The sequence below is a fragment of the Barbatula barbatula genome (assembly GCF_947034865.1).
Source record: "Barbatula barbatula genome assembly, chromosome: 4".
NCBI classification, from domain to species: domain Eukaryota; kingdom Metazoa; phylum Chordata; class Actinopteri; order Cypriniformes; family Nemacheilidae; genus Barbatula; species Barbatula barbatula.
The window spans coordinates 27,260,165-27,281,453 of NC_136768.1; the positions used below are offsets into that span (position 1 = coordinate 27,260,165).

The 21,289-nt window shown below is 36.3% G+C and overlaps 2 protein-coding genes across 3 annotated transcripts; both read right to left on the reverse strand.

The window, feature by feature from the left end:
- Positions 1-1,211: 1,211 nt before the first annotated feature.
- On the reverse strand, positions 1,212-11,055 carry LOC306893342 (uromodulin-like). 2 transcript variants are annotated; one of them, XM_079455127.1, is made up of 7 exons: positions 10,926-11,032; positions 10,776-10,838; positions 8,199-8,585; positions 6,900-7,037; positions 6,632-6,778; positions 2,058-2,143; positions 1,212-1,568 (listed from the first exon to the last, which is right to left on the reverse strand). In XM_079455127.1, exons 2-7 carry the CDS (start codon positions 10,807-10,809, stop codon positions 1,443-1,445), a joined length of 918 nt encoding a protein of 305 aa, XP_079311253.1. In that variant the 5' UTR covers positions 10,810-10,838; positions 10,926-11,032; the 3' UTR covers positions 1,212-1,442. The 2 variants fall into 2 exon arrangements, with proteins under 2 accessions (XP_079311253.1, XP_079311254.1); XM_079455128.1 differs by having other exon boundaries at positions 1,229-1,568; positions 8,199-8,582; positions 10,926-11,055.
- A 3,427-nt stretch (positions 11,056-14,482) lies between these two features.
- On the reverse strand, positions 14,483-17,338 carry LOC306893348 (uncharacterized protein). The gene is made up of 4 exons (XM_079455134.1): positions 17,167-17,338; positions 16,635-16,946; positions 16,286-16,428; positions 14,483-15,318 (listed from the first exon to the last, which is right to left on the reverse strand). Exons 1-4 carry the CDS (start codon positions 17,246-17,248, stop codon positions 15,151-15,153), a joined length of 705 nt encoding a protein of 234 aa, XP_079311260.1. The 5' UTR covers positions 17,249-17,338; the 3' UTR covers positions 14,483-15,150.
- Positions 17,339-21,289: the final 3,951 nt, after the last annotated feature.

Consider the following 21,289-nt stretch of genomic DNA (forward strand, 5'->3'; position numbering starts at 1 on the left):
GCTTAAATCACAAAACATTAATATATAATATTTCACTAAATAACACAAAGCAAAGTTAATATATGAGAAAAAGGCAATAGAGTTTGTTATATAATTTCATTCAGGTGCTTTGGGAGGATGGGCAGTTCCCAGTTTATTGAACATGTGAAAGTAAGTAGACGTTTTATTTTAGCAAAAATTTTAACTGTCAAGTTTACAGTGTTTTCATTAGCAAGGGGGTGATTAGAGTGAGCTTTTCTGTCGTATAAAGTGGATTGTTACCTAGTTATTTTATATTTTCACATCGTTGCTACTCCCCTTTGAAAGGAATGGCATCTACCTCCCTTAATTGTTACTATGCTAGCTGGTTATTCTGCATTAAAAATCCATAAGTTGTTAATAAACCTAATTTTGATAACAAAAAATGTGTATCTATTAGTTCAAGTATTTTGAGATGTTTTATGTAAAATTTGTAATGTTTATTATGTTAATTGTTCAACGTCGATTCAATGGTATGTGTGAAAATATGTGTTGATCTTTATTGTGGTGATCCCGAGCTCAAATCAACATCGATTACTGAACCAATTGCGTCGATATTCTGTTAGTTTTGAACGGCGCGAATGACTTTGATTCAACATTACCCTGATCGGGGTAGAATGTCAAGGTAGGGAGGCATCAAGGCACGTCCGAATCCAATGTTTGCTTTACTTCCTGTCTCCTGACACACCTCCATCAGGTCGGCTTTTGAAGGCAGCATAGATGATGTAACCTTCGCTGCCTTCAATGTCCCACAATGTGCTCATGCAGTGAATGTGATTGGTCGAGCAGGGTCAAGAAAACCACATCATTAACTTGTGATGTTGAGTGTATGTTTTGGTTAAAATACAGCAAAAAGCCACTGCGCATGCTATTTATTTGATTATTTGTGAATATAATGTATACAACATTAGTTAAATAGTTCAGGCAACACAGATTTCTGAGTTGAGCACATGTAAACAAGTTACCTTAACGTTTGTTGTTGAATTGACTCAGGAAAATGAGTGGAGGAAGCTAAAACCTCGAATCATTTTTACAGGAGTAAAATGTTGACCTCCATCAAAACAGACAGATGATTAGTTCGGACTGTCAGTGGTATTATATCATGTAAGCTTCAGATCTTGCAGTTAATATGAAGTTTGCAACTCACATCATTAAACCACATGAGCTATACTTGTGTACAGCAACAATTACAAGATAAAGGAGATAGAATGGAAACACACACCGGCCATTTTTATTGTAATGTAACAAAACAGACAATATATTGTTTTTGAAGCCACTTTTTGAATAGTGTCCAATAAAACCATTTATTGATAATATATATTGATTCATATGTTATGTGTATAATGTGGCTTTTCTTATACGGATAACTCAGAATGGCATACACCTTGTTTGATTACATTTTAACGTAATTGACAGATGCCTCATTAAGTACATTTTGGTTGAAAATTAACAATAACACGTTTCGCTGTAAAAACCTTTCCACCAGGCTGCAGTCTCCATGTCAAGCTTGTGTTTTTCTCTATCCCATGATCCTTCAGTTTCTGCTTCATCTGATGAAATAAATGTGGTGTGTTTATCATATTCGTGACTTTATTTCTTTATTTGTTTTTTTCTTTTTCTGAATAAACAATCTTAACTGATTGTATGTAAAGCTGCTTTGCAGCAGCGTAAAATTGTCAAAAGTGCTATAAAAATAAAATGTAATTGAACAAAGGTTTTATAATCGTTACATGAGCCAAAAATGTGCATGTATCCCCGAGCAAAGGAATGTCCAAAAGACATCATTTATACGTCTTTGACGACGTTGAAAAGACATCAAATTAAGGGTCAAATGTGAAAGGTGTTTCCGCGTCTTCTGAACATCTGATATCGACTGGTTCAAATCTGGAGTTTATTAGACTACCTTTTGACAAACATTGACAAATCAACAGTTTTCAACATTGATTCATTGGTCGCTTGGCGTAAGGAATAAAAACATCTGACATTCTACTGTTATTTAGGCAGCAATTCAACATGTTCTGCTATTGTTTAACACTCACCGACTGTAAGATGTTCTTCATCACTGCAGGATCATTTACATTCAGACCGGATCTCAGCCCCAATCTCACAATCTGTTTCTTTGGAGCTGTTGAAACACATAATAAGTTGTGAGGTTTGGCTGCTGAAATGATGAGGAAAACCATATTAAAGTGAAAGCAAATGTTCATCTATCTATGAACTGCATCTTTACTGAAACATTCAAGATGTAGGTGACATTGTTTTTTCAGCAGAAAAATATGTTTCTATAATGCAAGTCCTTAAGGGTCCAAAAAGTAGTTTCACCAACACAAAATTAAGCGAATCGATCGATCTGTGCTGAAATTGAAAGTTGTTTATAACCAGTAATTTATAGGATTAGCATACGTGCAGTTCTATTAAAGTATAAATGTTTGCATTATAGTATTTGGGTTTTCTAATATAAAATGATACATTTAGTTAGTTATGGGTTTCATGTACCTTTCTGATTTAATATGTGCTATGGGCCTCATGTACGAGTACACACACTTTTGTCATGCAGACGCCGGGTTGCCCATTATTACGTTTTTAATAAAGCCAATAACAAATCATGTATCAGTGTTTTTGAGAGGCGCTAGCGAGGGTTAACGACAGATGGGTGCACACTACAGAGTGTATAAATTGTTCGAGTGAATGAGATAATGAAGTGATGACTGAATCATTCATTATGAAAACTTTAGCTGTTATACTCAATTCCGATTGGCTAGAATGTGGGTATTGAAAGCCTGCAAAAAAAACAGATGTCTGAGTTTGGTTGATGATTGATCTTACCCGGAGATTATTTACTTCTTATTTTTCTTAAGTATTTAGAACGGCAACAAATGACTTTCTTATGTAGTATTTGTGTCTTGTTTTCCAATACAAAGTACTGAAAATTATTGAATCAAGATGCTTTTTCTCGATGAGCAAAATGACCTAAGAATATAAGTCTTTAAACAAGCAAAACCATGTGCCAATGGGGTAAGAAAAAGAATCTTGAATTTAATGGGTAAGAAAAAGGTAAACCTTATTTTATGATTATTTGTCTTACACCATTGGTCAGATGTTTTGATTGTTTTAAGCACAGATTCACTGAAATTCATATTTTGTTGTCTAAAACAATGTTGCTCATCAAGAAAATGTTTCTTGATTCAATAATCTTTTTACATTCGTACTGGAAGACAAGACAAAAATACCAAGTAAGAAAGTAATTTTTTGCCGTGTAATCTCACTACTTAACAAAGCTTTTAAATCTGACACAAACTACACAATTGGTTTTTATTAGAGTTATCAAGAAAACTTAAAGTCTGACGACTTAAGTGATTGTGTCTCCTTGATAACAGCAGGTGTTCAACACCAATGACTCAATCATCAGATCATTAAAACATAATGAATCTAAATTTGAATAAATCTGTCAAAGAGGAGCAGACGTTGCTCATCACCATCATTGAGGTTTGTATGAAGAGTGTTGACATCTACATGTATCTTAGTGACAGTCTTAAATCTTTGAGCATGTAACTGTTTCTCCAGACTGATTTAAGTGATCTTTCTACTACAGCACCATTATTTATGTGTTATATAAAGCATTTTACATGTACAGTGTTAAAACTGAAACATGCAAATTAAAGCTTCCTCAAACAACCTCATTTATAACTGTAGCTTATATTGTTTTACGACAACATTCAAGTGTCATTAAGACAACAAGACTGAAGCGCGTTGTAAAAGAAAATAATTAACGTTAAAAGTCCAAGGTCTTAACTAAAGAAAACACTGTTCAACATAATGATGACCTCAAAATCACCTGTTCTTGTCTGGGTTTTGTTCAGTGATTGTAGTTGTTAACAGCAGGTGTTCATCATTAATGATCAATCATCACTTCATTATCTTCAACACTGCCTCAGTGTTACTTTAACACCCTACAGTGTGGACACATATATACACCCAGCTGTGTTCATTTGACACTAGCCAATTTGCTGTGAATTAAATTTAATGTACTAAAATTACATTTATCAAATCAAGCACATTATATATTACATCCAGTGTGTAAATCTGCAATATTCGCCTTTGATCTCATATGCGGATGGGGTCCAGAAGTAAGAATTGTTCGTTACTGCAGTTATACTAAACATGTGTTCAACTTCATGCGGCACTGCGCAAACCGATCAGTGCATGACATCTAAGAACCCATTGTAGACGAATCGCTCTCAGGGCACTTTGATGTCCTGTGCCGATCGGTCCGTGCCGTGCTGCAAACAGTCGACCACAGCTTCATTTGCAGGTATTTTGTCCCTGGTGGCTGTGGCAACACTATTGCTCCACCCCTGATTGTTAAGCTCTGGCCTTCCATCGCTTGTCAAGGGTTGCCAGATTTGCTTAAAAAAAACAAATGACCATTCAAAACAAGCTGGAACACAGCAGCACTGCAGACATGGCAACACTGCCTATGTCTGACTATAGGGTCTGTTTCTGTCCAAGCTTTAGTGATCATGTCTACAACAGTCAGTGTATGAATCTCAATAAAGCAGACATTTTGAATTTCTTTTGCCGCAAATGTAAAGAATACGCAAAGCAAATCCAATGTTGGTTTAAATGTAGAGTTCATGTATTTGCACAGCAGAATAATTAATTACCAAAATGTTTGTTATAAATAGATTTGAAATAGAATCGTTTCTCCCAGAATCAGAATCTGATTGTAAAGTCATAAGATTCCCACCCCTACTGCTGATGTCACTATGACGTCTTATTTTTATCTTTATTTTAACATTAATTATAGCCATTGAACATTTGGATCCTACGATGGTGACAATCAACTCATTCATGATTGTTTGTCACCACTGATGAAGTTTGTATATCGAGTGTGTCTTAACGGCAAAGAAGATGTATTTTCTTACATGGAGATCTTTCCATTATAACAACTTTGATCACTTTACCAAAATACCTTAAAATCATAAATGCTTCACCATTATATAATAATAAACGTCTTTCTGAGATAACCACTGTAACCAAACAACCATAAAGCAGCATTTCCATAAAGTCCCACTGAAAAATAAAGTGAAGATGTTAATGGTGATTCTGTTTAATGCTCCTATGGTGAGATCTTGACATATTTTTCAACCAATATATTACCGAATAAATGGCTGCTAGTTGTTTAGGGCTAACAGTGAAGCTAACGTTAAGATGACTGTCTGAACTGGATACAACAAAGCCCTTTCAAATCGTGCTTAAAAGCTTTTGAATGAATAAGAGCGCCATCAAAGAATGTAACGCTTGCCAAAGGATGATGGAAAAAATGGTTGCTGCGTTCATTTCATTAAATATTTGTACACATGCATTATAGCATGGAGCATTCTTTTGTTGATTGTCGCCATTGTTGAGTTTAATACACTGATTCTTGATGTCTAATTGATTTTGTTTGTATTTACGGTTTTGTTCAGTCTTTAGAGAATATCCACCAAAACACTGCTTTAAAAACATTTGAACCTGACAACCTCATGACTATACTGTACTGATACTAACATCATTACCTGAGCCCATTGATCTTAGTTTTCTTTGCCACAACAATTACAGTATATTCTAACAAGTAGTTATAACTGCTTCAGAAAACCAGAAAAAGTCAAGAGCTCAACTAAAGCACACACCGATCACGATAAAGGTGGTTTGATGAAATGTAAATTCTTTGTATTGATCATTAAATTAAACACAAATGTCAACCTATAACCAGGGCCAGACGGAATCTGCAGACTTTTTTGTTAATTCTGTGCAGAATGTTTTTATCTGCGGAATTCTGCGGAATAGTTTTTAAATTGTTTGAAATGTGTTATAAATAAAAAAAAATGTGTTAAAAGATTTGAGAGAATGGGCGTTAAACTTTACAAGATAAAAGCATTTACAAATCAGCTGTCAAAATTGCAATTAAAGCTAAAATTATGAACATGTTTTGTAAACACCATTATTAATTATAGACCATTATTTATAATATACACTTTACATGCAGAATGACATATTTTATAATGATGATCATACATGTAAATGCTGTTCACAGCTTTAAACTATGACGATCTCAGTCTGTTTTTGACTACTTTAATGGATCTTTCAGTGATACCGTTTCAGCACATGAGATGAAGAATAAAGGAATTAATGTGGAAAAAAACATAAGCGCTTTAACAAACTTGTTCGCTCATTGCATTGTTGTGTGTGAGTTCGCTGCGTCTGATTACGCAGCGCTTCTAAACCCAAGTATAATGTGTAGGATAAGCTTGTTTTTATCAACAAAAACACGTGATGCAATACGAACACGACAACCATATCGTGTGGACATTTATATACACAGGCTGTTTAATTAGTGGATTTTACTTTTGCTTTTTCTGTAGCCTACTTTAGAAACGATCACTATCTATAAGATTCTCTTGAGAAGTAGACTGTGGGTGTCTTTGGAATCGATCACGCCATAAAATCGTCAGATTGCAACACTAAACAGCAGAGTACTTGATGCGTAAACAATCAAATACACGGTACTATTCCGTGGAAATATACGCAGATACCCGCGGACGCGGATTCCGTCTGGCCCTGCCTAACTCACCCATGCACATGTTATTGATGCCGATGAGGAGATTTGGGAATGTTGCAGGAAATCCTTGCAAGCAAGAGCAGTTGTAACCTCCTTTTACATTTGTGCAGTAGGAGTTTGGACCACACACAGATGGAGTTGCCTGACATTCATCCACATCTGGAAGGAGAACGACAAGACACAAAACCATCATGTTATTTAAAAGCAATTCCTCATAAATAATACACAAACAAGTTTACCCCTTTACATCAAGCTTTTTTAAACAGAAGGAAACATTTACCAGTACATGGGTTTCTGCTACTGATCATTTCATTCATATTTCTGACAATATATCCACCCAAACAAGAGCATGAGATGCTTCCGTTGACGTTGTGACAGTATGTGTTTGGCCCACACTTGGTGCCACATTCATCAGTCACTGGAATGATAGAATCGATAAAAATAAAGCATCTGCACACATCAAATGTTACTTTTAAATAATCGAATAATGTTAGCTTAAGCGCTGCCTTCTCTGAATGATTTAGTACAAGCTGAAACCATAACATAAAAAATACTAATATGTACATAGTAAAATGGCCTGTGTTAAATCAACACTGTTTAGAGTTTATATGGTCCCACTCTACAGAGTGTTAAAGTAACACTGGTGTAGTGTTAAAGATAAAAAGGTAATTAAGTGATTAATTACAAGATGCTTAAGCATTAAAGACAAACACCAAACACTGACCTGGTCACATCCCATTTTGACCAATAAAATATCAACATCTAAACCTTTGACTGAAAAACATTGGTTAGTAAGCTGTTAATCATGTTTGTTGTTTACTCAGATCTTGAGAGATGTGATGCCTTCTTTTATCTTCTGTTGATTTCATCTACTGTTGATGTCAGATGTACTTCTGGTCTTTCTCATTTCTTCAGTGATTCTGCTTGTTAACAGCAGGTGTTCATCCTTAATGCTTAATTATCTCATTGTCTTCAACACTACACCAGTGTTACTTTAACACTCTATAGAGTGGAACCATATAGACTGAGTAGTGTTGATTTAACACTGTGCATTTTACTGCAACTAGGCGCCAATATGTACATTGTCCAATGGATAAAGGTCTCCATTGATTTCTCTATCATTACTCATTCTGAGGGTTAATGACCTCTGCTTTAAAGGCAAATGGTTACCTGGAGGTGGTTACATTTAGTCATTTAACACAGTAATTCCCAAAGTGGGGGTCCCCGGGGGACGCGAGATGATTTACAGAAACTTTATTTATTTATCTATTTTTATTTATATGTTAAAAAAGGTTGTAATGATGCGAGTATAAATTAAGGATAGTTAAAATAAACTGGAAATAAAACTTTGTTTGCGCAGATTAATTATGACAGTGTGACGGCGTCAACTGTCGCAGGTTGTCAGCAGTCTAATATTGGGGGTGGCGTTCTGAAAAGTTTGGGAACCCCTGATTCAACAGACGTTTTTATCCAAATTATGCTTTTTTATTATAGGAGTATGAATAAGACAAAAACATTTAACAGAGGCACAGACATTTTTTAACACAAATATTATAATTTATAAACACAAAGTAATTACCTGCACAATATGCCAAACTGCAGCCAATTGGGATTTTGATCTCATATATGTAAAATTGTCCTGGACATGCTTTTACATTAATAGGAGTGGATTTCAAATGGCAGCAGTTACTGTTCCAGCTACCACAGACATCTCGGGTGACCACGCCATCCTCAATTCTAGGATGTTGACCGTTTATCCATAGAGGGGCATGAGTGTTACAGCTGTAGCTTTCAATACATGTGTCTGGCATCTGAGCACTTTGGTCATTAAGGAAGAGACGATACCATCCGGTCCACTGGACATAGCGATCACACAATATTGTGGAAGAGAATCTATTGCTTGTGGACCTCCAAGCATTATCCAGCACAGTGTAAGTATCGCAGGGGTCAAGGCCAAGAGTCTCTGCTGATACGACATAAAAATAAGATTTGTGACTTGCAGAATGAATGATCAAATATTAGCATTCATATTAGCTATACATTTGTAGGCTGAAATGTAACTTGAAGGTGTTTAGCAGAGGTGGGAGCAAGTCAAGTCTCAAGTCAAATCAAGTCAGTGGTTTACCTCAGGGGTTCTCAATCCTGATCCTCGGGCTATCTGGATATGGAAGATTTGTCTTTCAGATCCAGGGAGAAGAACCGGTCCATTGGACATACTTGCGAGAGGATCTGTTTAAGAGTGATCAGGGTTTGATTCCCGTGGTAAGATGAAGATTGCTTTTTCTGACAAAGTTTGTGTTTTATATTTTTCCTGCTAAAACAGTCGTTTGCAGAGCGGGCGCAACATTTACAACAGGACATAAACACACAGTTTCGCCTGGAACAAAACAGGTGGCTGGAAAGAGCTTGCTTGTAGGGAGGTCCAGCCATGGTGAGACCTGGGTCCTTCCTCAACTGAGTCTCAGGGCGGTGCCATACACCTGGCCTGGTCTCGCTGGGCTCCGCAGAAAGCAAGGGGCAGGGTAACAATAGGAGCAGACAGCTCCTCCGTATCTGAAGCCGCTAATGACATGCTGTCGTCTTACCCAAATTCGCTACCGCCAAACGAGACCATATCACTGGCTGAGGCCAAGGGACACTGGTCAGGCTGAGAGAAACAAACCGGTGAGTCATCTCTCCATGGAGACGGCGTGAGAGCTTTCCGTCTCTTTGAGTTACAAGTACGGCATGGCATTTTACAAAACCGCAGCAAATTTTCTCGCTGCAATTGGTTTAATGTTTCACTTTTCACAAGCCAATGGCCGTTGGTAATTGGGAAAAACTTCAGTCATCTGCGATAAACGAGTTTTCCCCAAAACGTCCAGCTACACAGTACGAGTGAAGTATCGATAGGAACACTGATTACAACAATGATGGTTTGTTGAAATTAAAAAACAAATTCAACATTCAGTTGAGGTGCAAAAGTGATTTTGATTTAACTCCATTAACATTGACCAATAAAGTGGTTTTCACCTGCTCATTTGCTATCTGAGAAACTAGCAGATGAATCAGGTGTTTTATATAGGGTAAAACATTCTGACAGGGGGTTCCCGAGGATCAGGTTTGAGAACCCCTCAGATAAATCACAGACTTGATTTGACTTGAGAGTTGACTTGCTCCAACCTCTGGTGTTTAGAGACAAAACTACAGACAAATTGAAGATTTTTTCCCATTATTAAATGTAATGACATTTTAGTTTCAGACCTGCACTTCTTTGTAACATGTGATGGTGGTTCATCTATGCACACTGTTAGCCCTTACCTGCCATTTATAATGTATTTCAAATATATCGGCAACACTTTCCAGCTAGTTACTGTAGGTCACACATCTTCAAAAGCTCTTATTGGGGTTTAAATGTTGAATTTATGTAAGTTATCATTAGCGTGATCAGTGTTTCTTTTAGTTGGGTTGTAGATTCTTGTTTTATAGAGTTAATTTTACCTGAGTATCTCAATAGCCAATCTCAATACATGGATCTTTCCATTTTAACAACTTTAATAATAAAATTTGCCAGACGTCTATGCGATGTCTAAAAACATGTCTAGACATTTACATCTGACACTGCAAAAGATAGTCTATAGTCAAGGGTCCAACTTAAACTAACACTGATCATCACAATGGTGACTTTGAACCAACCCAAGTCGATCCAAATGAAATTCCAATTGGATTGAAAAGGGTGGTGTAGACCTAAAGCAATGCGACACAAATTGTTAAGTAGAAGGCAAGCGGTTGCATGTAGACGTCACTAAACGTAATAATGGTGGTTTGAAGTTTTAACGTTAGTTATCATTAAGTGATATTGATTCAACGCAAATAACATTGACAAATCAACACATTTTAAGGGAAGTACAGGTATATCAACATTAATTATCTGGTTACATATCCGAGGGGATATTCCAATTAAAACAGTGTATAAATAAAAATAAAGTTTTCAGCACATAATATTATTTGCACCTTTAAAACAAAACCACCCTTGAAATAGAACAGTGTGCAAGCCATCAAGACAAGATATAATGTTAAAATGAAATATTTTGAAAAGGATCAAAAGTAAATTTGGGTTAAAGTGTGTAACTTTTGAACTTTTTGGCAGTAATAAAATATCCACACACACACTTACCTGAGAAAATCAGCAGAAGGAACAGAATTACCATCGCTGGTGGATTTAAAGAAGAATATCAATCTGAAACAGAAGGATTCAAACACATTTCAATGAAGTAAATCAGCACGTCAGTTTAGTGATATAACTCTACAAAGAATCAACGTTTACCTGAAGGAACAGTCTGAAGGTAAATATGGTCTTTCTTTTCTCTACATTCAAGGTTTGGTTTCCTACATAATACCTTCCTACAATGACTTTTATGCAAAACATGTCTCTCTTCGGGAAAAAGTGACAAGAGATTTTCATTCAGATTTTCCTTTGTTTCAAATGATGTAAATCAGGGCTTCTTGAGGGCCGGTGATCTGCACAGTTTAGTTCCAACCCTGATAGCAAAGGAGCAGATGATAACCATTAACTCAATGTTAAAATCTGATGATTTGTCAACAATGGTAATTACATTGAATCAATATCACTTTTACAAACAAACCACCCTTATTGTGATCGGTGTTCGCTTAAGTTAGGCTCTTGACCCCATTAAATGTTTCTACAAGAACACTTATGCATGATAAGAAAAGAGATGTTTTAGAGTTAAGCTGAAGTAGGCTACTTCTTATAATGACTGTCAAACTGAAATGTAGCGTAATGCTAACCAATGTTAAAGCTACTTTTTCATGACTGATTTGAATGTTTTGGTTCACAAATGCAAAGATCCGGAGACAAAAGAAACATGAAAATATACTGACACACTTAGACATCGACACATACAAACCTCAGCAATGGCGACGATCATCAAACTAATTTAGATAAACTACAATTAGACCTAGTATGTCCAAAATCATGATAGTATGCTGAAATGAGTATTCTTAAAGTACTCTTTCTGGTCTACTGTTTCTGGTGAAAATTTAAAGTGCAGATCCTGAATCTGGTCATTTCTTTTTATTATGTTATTGTATAGAAAATGTGTGATCGGAGTAAAATGTGTTATATTGTCAAGACGGATGCTATAAATCTGACTTCTGAAAGCTATTAAAGATGAGTTTAAAGACTCAATACTTGTTTAAATTAAATGTGATTTTAATAACGTGACTGAGATTGTTAGGACGTGCTCGGCACGAATATGGTACGTTATGTCTTCAGGAGGTCATCATCACGTCCCAGCAACGTCCAATGTAACGTCGTCACGACGAAAATGGGAATCACAAATGTACATCGCTGGAATGTAATTTGGTACATCGTGGCAACAAATATGGGCTGCGGCCAAAATCTCCCTCTTCCATACTATATAGTAGGTGAAAATGTCATGAGTAGTATTTCCGAAAGTATGCACAAAAAAAACAGTATGCGAGAAATACCCGGATGGTCTACTACTTCCGGCCAAGAATCACGAGTGTGGATTGGCTCGACACTTATCTATCCCATGATGCCACGGGAGCTGACCAACGGTCAAATTTCAAAAGTAAATGCGGAACACAGAATGCGATTTGCAACCTAACTGTGTTACCTGGGTAGTAACGCTTGACAGCATTAATACAATTGAATAAGGGAGGCTTCACAGTAAACATTACATAAGAAATAAAGTAATGAAGGGCTACATTTTGAGTATTAGTATGTCCCAGTAGTGAAGTGATTTGAACTGACGCTGAGCAAAACTCGGCGTGCCAGATGAGGCCTTGATTCTAAACTTGTTCATTGTTAGCTAACGTCACCTAATGCATTTACTAATAATAACTAACAGGACTTTATTGTTAAGTGTTACCAACAATATGTATCGACAGGAAGTCCGCATGATAGAGAAAGAGTGAGCAAGAGAGATTATCTTTGTGCATAGCAAAACGGCTTTTACATGTGTTAAACTTTTTAAATACACATTTTTAACTAATAGGTTAAGTTTTGAAGATAATTAACTGAAGTCAGTCACTAAATCTTGAAATAGTTAGAGAGGAAGATGCAGGTCATCCACAGGAAACTGAAGTTAAGAGATTAAAACCTCTGCTCATATAGGGCCTCACATACAAGCCATCTGACTCTTGCAAAACCACAGCCTTCAAGGCCCCAAAACACAAGGAGCTGTGACCTAGTTTCTCTGTATGTCTGAAGTTAGTAGATGGACAGCACACAACAGTCCCTGCAAGCAAGCTAGTGCTATTCACTTTACAGGACCCCCAGCAGGCTCTCAGCCAGGGACCCCGATAATTTTCTCACTGGCATGAACTAAAGCAAACAGTGAACACAATAATGGTGATTTATTGAAACAAATAAATGTTTAACATTAATAGCCTACACCTATACATACAAACATATAAAACACTCTTGCATACATTGAGGCTTGATGCATCCATACACACTCACAAATCATTCATGATTACATACAAACTCAAGTCGTGAATATATACACAAAACACTCGCACATACATACCGTCCCTCTGTTCAGTCCCTGGATACTATTGTCTAAAATGACGTTATGTAGTTTGCATCACTCACACCTTTTATTAGAACACACAACTGAAGATATGGCCTTGCGTGAGAAAATGGATGTGTGTCTTGAGAACAGCGTGAGAACAGAGTCGATTGCATAAGTCTTACAACGAATGCATGAGTGTTTGCGACATCTGAGACTGACATATAGGTCAAGCTCTCACTTTCCAAACTCATTCTGATGTTTTTGACACTCAGTAACTTGCTTCATTCAATGATTGTGACAATAAACTGTCAATAATCTGATTATTGTGAGCGGTCAGAGACAGAATCATCACCAAACTCAATTACAATGCGATGTGTATTGACTGAAATAAAAATACATTTTTACATTTACAAAATCTATAACAACAGTGATACTGACCTTTAGTACATAGTAAAAAGATGCCTTTAAACAAAAGGCTATTAAAAGTATACCGACATGATGTGTTGTCACATTGATGTGGAGATTTTTTTATATCACCGTTGTATCTCTATATAACGGAGAGTAAATGGAAACGTTTACTTGAGTCTCTTGCATCTCTAATATTTCTCCTTATAAAACATCTGATTTAGATTAAATATTTAATCATTTAAAACCGTTAAACTTTATGAAATGAAAGAGCGTCTGGACAGTCAGGGTATGGCAATGAAATAAATGTAAACAGATTAAGCACCTTTGGTAACAGGATGCCACTTTTTTTTTATATTACGACCGAGCAATCATGGTTTACCCCTTAATGGCTTAGATGACCTAATGGACTACTTTAACTGAAACCACACTATCATTAGTCCTAAGTTTGCATGTGTTTAAATTCTAACTTTATTATTTGATAAAGTACGGTCACATTAACTTCTGCAGGTTCCGTCTAAACAAGAGAAAATTTGTTGTTTTATATGCATGCTTAGTTGCACATAAGCATTCTCCACTTAGTTTGAGCATTGTGGTCAAGCCTGAGCTTGGTGTCATTTGACTAACAACAATAGCTTCACAGCTGAAGATGAGCAGGAAGATAAAACAGACCACAGAGCTCAAACTGTGAGAAAATGAACATCACACATATACTTTTTCATATCTTATGCTAGTAGATCATCGTCATCTTCACAAGTTTACTAAAACAAGTGACACATAATGTTGTGGAATAACAAGACTCACTATAAAGAAATATTTGCACTTTTGTACAACACTTCGGTAAAAGAATAATGGATTTATGTTACTGTATATCGTGCACATGCACAGAAGCACAAAAGTAGAATTATAATATTGTTTTATAGCGCTTAAACATATTTTATTTACAGATAAGAAAATGACTTTATTTGGACACCAAAACTTTTGTATACTATGATTATTTTATTTTCGTGGCAATAAGCGATAACATGGATTTGTAAGTAAGAGCAAATCTACTGGTCTTGTTACATTGTTAATCGATTTTGACATTTGTGTCAAACCAAAAACATGACAGTGGTTTCTTTGCAAAGCAGCCGCAGTTTAGAGACCCACAGGAAGATGACAGTGGAAACCCAATATGAGAAATAAACATGAAGATCATAAACAAGCGCTACAGACATTTTCATATCTACATTTGACTCATATGTGTACAATGTTTAGCGCAACACTTTACTGTGAACAAAATTGACATTTTGATCGTTCTCATTCAAGTATATTAGCATCATGATCTTTTTATGCAGTATATATTTATATTTGCACGACTGATTCAATGTTGACTGCATTACATTATACTGTATTCTAGATATTGTGCAGAACACGTTTAAAGCCAATGAAATCTGCACTGATAGGAATAAGTGACTTTTTCTGTTGTCTCAACACATTTTACATTTGGTCATTTAGCACTTTGGATTTTCAATGAACACATTTCAATCTTTTGATCTCATTGATGTAAGACAAACACTATCTCTGCATGAGCTTAAGGAAGTTTCATTACAAACCCTCATGAAACGCAGGTGTTTGTGAGAATGGCTTGGCAGGTTGGTACTCAGGGTTTATTAATGTGGATGTAGTACCCAGTCTGTTTCTGGTCATTTCTTCATAAATTGAAGAGTCTGGAGGCTTTTTTGATGGAGTGTCAGACTCACGGCTTCTTTTCATCTGAAAATGACAAAAGTGTATGTAAGGGTTCTGAGCTTTGCTTTAAACGGAAGAAAGGGTACTTGTGAAAGTCTTCATGGGTAAACGAAGAGAAAACGTAGCATAAGATGTGACAGGCTAGCGCTTCACATTATGCAGTAACTACTGTTTTTTATCTACGGTCAAAGTTTGTTACTGTTTGTGTTGGCAGCGGCTTCCAGCGTTTAGTTTTAATGATGTCATTTCACGAGCAAAAAAAGGTTGTGAGGTCATTGTGTGATTAATGATATATTTTGATTTTTTTTTCGTTTTAAAAAATGGGCGTTTATTGTAATTTGTGTAATTTATGAAATAAAAAGTGCAGGAGTGTCAGATTATGTTTCAATTCAGAATTATATAAAGAGTTTTTAACTCTAAATACTCAAATATTTGCATTGTGTTTTTTGTCCATTGTTCAGGGGTAAGATCAATTTGTGGTTTGTGCAATTTATACTCTACTTATACTCTACAATAGTTTCTTAGTCATTTTTTGTTGTAAGACCACTTTTGTGTAGAGTGCATTGCTTTGCTGCCCCCTTAAATAAAGACTTAAAATCTTAAACTTTAAATTAAACCAAAAACATATTCAGTTATACAATGCTGAAACACAAATCGTTTTGGTTAAAATGTCAAATTTCTTATTTCATAAAATGCCACAAAATCTGTGGCCCGCTTGGAACCATCCTTGGGCTCTAACTCTAAAGCTTAACTTTAAAACTTTAAAAAGTTTTGGATTTTCACACAGAAATGTTTAACAATATCTGGAAGCCATAAGTGAGGAATCATGTCCTATTGACTAAAGACACAGAGTATACATGTGAAAAACAGTATAAAACCATCCAGTGTGTAAGTTTATTACAGTAAGATTTCAACACAACTGGACTTCAGATGCGTTTTGTTTTATGCTAGTTTTTGATATTTCATTGTGTGTGTTTGGGGTTGTACTGACCTTCACACAGAGGAAACCAAGGATGCAAAGTATTATTGCAAACAGAGCTATCATCACATAGAGAACCGTCGCAGCTTGACACTTTTTCTCATCGTGAATAGATTCATTTTTCTCTTTGTGAACAATAATGGTTTCATTTTTTTCTACAACAGAGTGAAAAGAAGATATCATCAATGTCAAATATATTCTGTATTAATAAAAATAAAGGTCCCACTCTTTGCCTCTGGATATAAGTGTTCACAGTTTAGGTCAAATCCTTGTCAGACACAAACAACATTCTATAATGAACTCATGATGCTTTACACTAATAATAATAAACATGTGTATAATGTATTAAACATGCACTTACCCGTCACCCATAGAAATGTGACGCTGCTATTGGTCTTCTTTTCTTCTAAATTAAATTCACACCAGTAGAGTCCAATGTCTGCCACAGTTAGATTCTTGAGGGTGGCAGTGAGTTTGGGGAAATGGTTTTCATGTAAAGTCACTTTGTCATTTCTTATATCAGTAAAAGTGCCATCCTTGTAATAGTGGAAGACTTCCTGTTGTTCTGATTCATTTATTTTCTTCCATTTCATGTACACGCCATCCTGGGGAGTCTTGTCAGTAGCACATTGGATGTTGATGTTCTTCCCATGATCTCCCTTTAACACCATAACTGCATGAAGAAGACAATAATAAGATTTGATCTTCACAGATCTTCAATACATTAAGGTGCAATAGTGACTTGTTCTGACCTATATGTGCTCCTAACAACATGGGACACGACCTTAGGTCTTAAATTGTCTAAAAAAGTAAACGGTAGGTTTTAACTTATTGTAAAAATGTTAAAGTAAGTTGTAACATTAACATCAATAAGTTATAAAGGCTGTTCATACCTGTGTCAAATGATGCTAGTGATGAGAGGCGACTGAAACAGATGCTCAGCAACAGTACACAGCACCTCACAACGCTTGCCATCTTATTAGCTGAGAACAACTACACTTCACACAAATTCAGCGAGAAGTCACATCAGGCCGCTGTGTGAAAACTTTTGAGAAGAGTCTGTCTGGAAACCAGATGCGCTCTCAGGCCAGATGCACTGTCAGCGGCGCATGCGCACTCCGACACACGCAGACTCAGCAGCGCATGCGCACTCCGACAAATGCGCTATTAGACACGTTTGTGAATCAAATGGACCTACAGGCCAATTGTAAGTATATTTATTCAATATTCAATGTATTTATTCTCATACAATATTAAGTCGAAGTGAAAGTGTTGTTTTAACTATATTCAATTCGAACAAGATTAAGTCGAAGTAAAAGTGTTATTATGAATTATTTGACAAATGTAATCGAAATGTCTTTAACATTATCAGACGAATGTTGTAAGTATATTGATTTCATGATTCATACAGTATTAGATAGATGTAAAAGTATTGTTTTAATATATAAGTTAATGTTTTCGAAAACTAACTTAATCCTTATAATCATCAATGATACAGATATATCGCATCTATGATACTTGGGTATGATACCTGTTCTTCATACAGTAATTTATTGAAGAACTAACGTTATGTAACATTAATTTTGTAGCGTTGCTTGTAAACTAAATATTCAGATGATTCGGATTATTTATATATTCAATAACCTTGTGACTTCAGTACATTAGCTTGTACAACCGTATATTTCTACACAGCAATTATTATTTAGGTATTTGTTTTGTGCATTTTTGACAGGGGCATTGATAGGTTAAAACCCATAAAATGGATTAAAAGGTTGGCTATCCATATATCCGTCTACTCAAATCTAAATCATATCCTATCGTCCATTTATCTATCCCATCCATCTCTTTTTCAGTCAGGACCACTTACGTTTGAAAACATATTTTATTGAATAGTAAAGCATCTGTTGGGGTTATGGTTCTGTTCTGGGCAGACTCCGCGCGCTCGTCCGGCACGAATTCCTGGACGGGGCGGAGAGATCCGAGAGTCGAAACTCTTTCATGAGTATCGAACAGAACCATGAAATACATACATGTGATACACGAACGCGTAATCACTGAAGCACAGATTTGATTTGTAAATGAGGTGAAGTTGGGGATGGAGGGTGGGAGAAACTGTAGTTACTGTCAGGCTGTGATGCGGAAGGAATGGGAATTTAAATGCTGCGCTGTTGTGTGTCGGATTAGGATTGGTGCATGTCGCAACAGCTGACTGTCAGCTGGATCAATCTAAACTGACGTGACCTGCCTGAACTAACGCGATGCTTGATAAGTCTTATGTATCTATCTTTCTATGAAATTCTGCTTATTCCCTCCTTTCATTATTTTTAAGGGTTTTCCAGTACAATCATATGGCAACGACTGTGGTGTGTTTATGTTGATGGTAAGTACATTATGTTTGTAGTTAATATTATATTGTTTTGCCATAATACTGACATCTCTTTCATTTATAGTTTGCATTGTACATTGTGCTGGATGCCCCATTTGACTACACAATTGTAAGTATTAGTACAGTTTTCAATAACTTTGAGACTTTCATTGAGACAAAGGGCATTGACTTTTATGTTTTGAGCAGCCGGACATGGTAGAGCTGAGGAAATGGTGGTGCGTCATGTTAATGGAGAACTTTGGACTGGACCGGTATGGAATTGTTTGTATTTTGAATATTTAAAGCTTTTATGAGAAAGGATTAATCTAACATTCAATCACTATTTTCCAGGCATGGGAAATTGTTTGCCCACTTAAACCTTAAAAAGGTAGTCCTAAAGGTAACTAAAATTAATATTTGCTTTTTAGGTAGATGAAACCAATCTTTTCATCTGAGTTTGCATCGGAGAAGCAGGTGGTTCAGTCTCCACGAAAAGTAGGTTTTGTTAGAGAGGTTGTGGCCATTATTGTTCAGCATATTTTTATTTATCATCTTCTGCATTGTTGTTTCTTAGGAGGGTGTCATGACGGATCTTAAAACTGCCAGTCAGTGGTGCTTGGAGAACTCTGGGGATCTTCTTGGCTCAGTTCAGCTTCCACTTATAATGTGCAGATGGAGGATGATGAAGCTGCAGAGGCCTTGGAACAGTTCTTCAGTACACATTTCATAGAACATGATAGTGTAGAGCCTCTGATGTTTGTTTTCATGCAGGACATGCTACATTTTTAGAGAATGTGGTGGACAAAATGCATCTTAGAGTCTTTTGTCGAGTACAAAATTGAACAGGGTTGTCCATTTTTTTGTTGTGTGTTATGATTTTATGTTTAATCTTTTCACAATGCCACATATGCATTGAAAACTGATATGGAAGCCGCCCTGTTCTTATATATATATATATATATATATATATATATAATGTCTGCATCATAAAACTTTATCATTAAACCATTGATTAACAAGCACCTGTCTATTGTAGAATGAGTCATTTATGTATATGTGTGTTTGTTTATAATTTTAGGCCAAAAGAATACGTGTACAAGAAAAGGTTTTATTTAGTAATGTTTTAGATAACGGGAAACATTTCAATAACGCGACCGAGTTCAGTTACAGTAATTCCATGTTGGTACTTGTAAAATGTGTTGGCGTGGTTGAAGTGTAACATCGAGAATCAGCGTCTTGTTCTCTTATCACGGAAGCTGTTTACAATCATAACTGAAACACATGTTAACACCCACTATGTAATCCTAACAAGACACACTAACATATATCAAGTGTTTTCCAAAGATGACATCAAGCTCCAAAAGGGAGACCGTAACTCAACCTTTAGATCTGGAAATGTTGAATTGTACAGCACAGCCAGTTCCAACCTGAAGAGAAGCATTGGCCTACAAAGCCAACAAACATTGACGCCAAGCTGAATGAGACTGGATCTATAGTGAGGACATCCACTGAGAACCTGGTAGTGATGTTACGTTCGTGAAGAAATCATTCTTTTTGGACGAACCTTTTAGTTCTCGTTCACGAGATGAGAGATCTTGTCGTACATGAACGAAAGGAACCGCTGCTTCTCCTTTGTGAATGACAACGAACATGAGCTTCTACTTCTCACTCGTGAACAAAATGAAAAAGGAGCTTTGTTCAACAGGCACAGAAACGGACACCATGCAAAGATCCCTACAAAAGATAACCATGGTTTTAATATAGTAAGGGATGGTTCACATTTCGCGTCTTTTGCATTTTCAACACAGTTTTAGACGCGAAATGTGAATCTCCCCTAAAGGTGTCCTTCTTATGTACACAGGTAGACTTTTAAAACCAAACAATTCAGCTTAGTTACCCGGCTAAAGGTGAACCAAAGATAGCAGATTCACATCCAACTTGAAATATTCCAATTCAAACAAAAACATGAAAAATTTGGCTTTCAAGTTAATTACAAGTTAATTAAAAGGCGCAACACTCACTCAGAGCGAGACACGAAGACAATTGAGGACGCAAATGCGTGTGTGCGTTGTTTTACCCAACAACCACAAATGTTAGTTAAGTAAATGATAAGGAATATTCTCATTTTATTAAAGGATACGCAGTGGATTTTAAAGGGGGTTGAGTTATCAGCAGAAGAGAAAGTATAATACACCGGTGAACAGGGGCAGGCTTACGAAAACACTTCAATAATACTGTAGTTTAAATGCTTGCCTTTCATTGGCTGTTTCTCAATGCAAATACAGACTTGTGTTTTTGTGGAGACCGGTCTGGCGAGGCAGCCTTAGCAGAGCGAACTTTGATGGAAACGGCACAGTGACTTCTGGGACTTCAAGCAGGTTCTGACCACACACAAGGTTGCATTCGACGCATCCTTCCCAGTCAACACACACAATTCCAGCAGTCAGAGGAAGTCAAACACTGTAGTCAAGATCTCATCTAAAGCAAACACTCATCAACATAACGGTGACTTCCAATGACAAACCAGTCGCATCTAAACCTCTAAGCTCACAGTACAATAGAAAGATCACAGTTTCAACTCACAGGACTCTGAAAGCCGATGGTGACATCACTGTGAGATTCAGACATGCCTTTGTTTTGTGGGGAAAAGG

What these genes read in the sequence shown, in the direction of transcription:
- LOC306893342 (XM_079455127.1), bottom strand. Translation starts at nt 10,809, where the DNA reads ATGGTAATTCTGTTCCTTCTGCTGATTTTCTCAG. An exon ending in CAGTTTGGCATATTGTGCAG is followed by an intron (nt 7,038 to 8,198) that starts GTAATTACTTTG and finishes CTATCATTCCAG; the next exon opens with TGACTGATGAATGTGGCACC. An exon ending in TGAAGAACATCTTACAGTCG is followed by an intron (nt 1,569 to 2,057) that starts GTGAGTGTTAAA and finishes TTATTTCATCAG; the next exon opens with ATGAAGCAGAAACTGAAGGA.
- LOC306893348 (XM_079455134.1), bottom strand. Translation starts at nt 17,248, where the DNA reads ATGGCAAGCGTTGTGAGGTGCTGTGTACTGTTGCTGAGCATCTGTTTC. An exon ending in ACTAGCATCATTTGACACAG is followed by an intron (nt 16,947 to 17,166) that starts GTATGAACAGCC and finishes TTCTTCATGCAG; the next exon opens with TTATGGTGTTAAAGGGAGAT. An exon ending in CACATTTCTATGGGTGACGG is followed by an intron (nt 16,429 to 16,634) that starts GTAAGTGCATGT and finishes ACTCTGTTGTAG; the next exon opens with AAAAAAATGAAACCATTATT.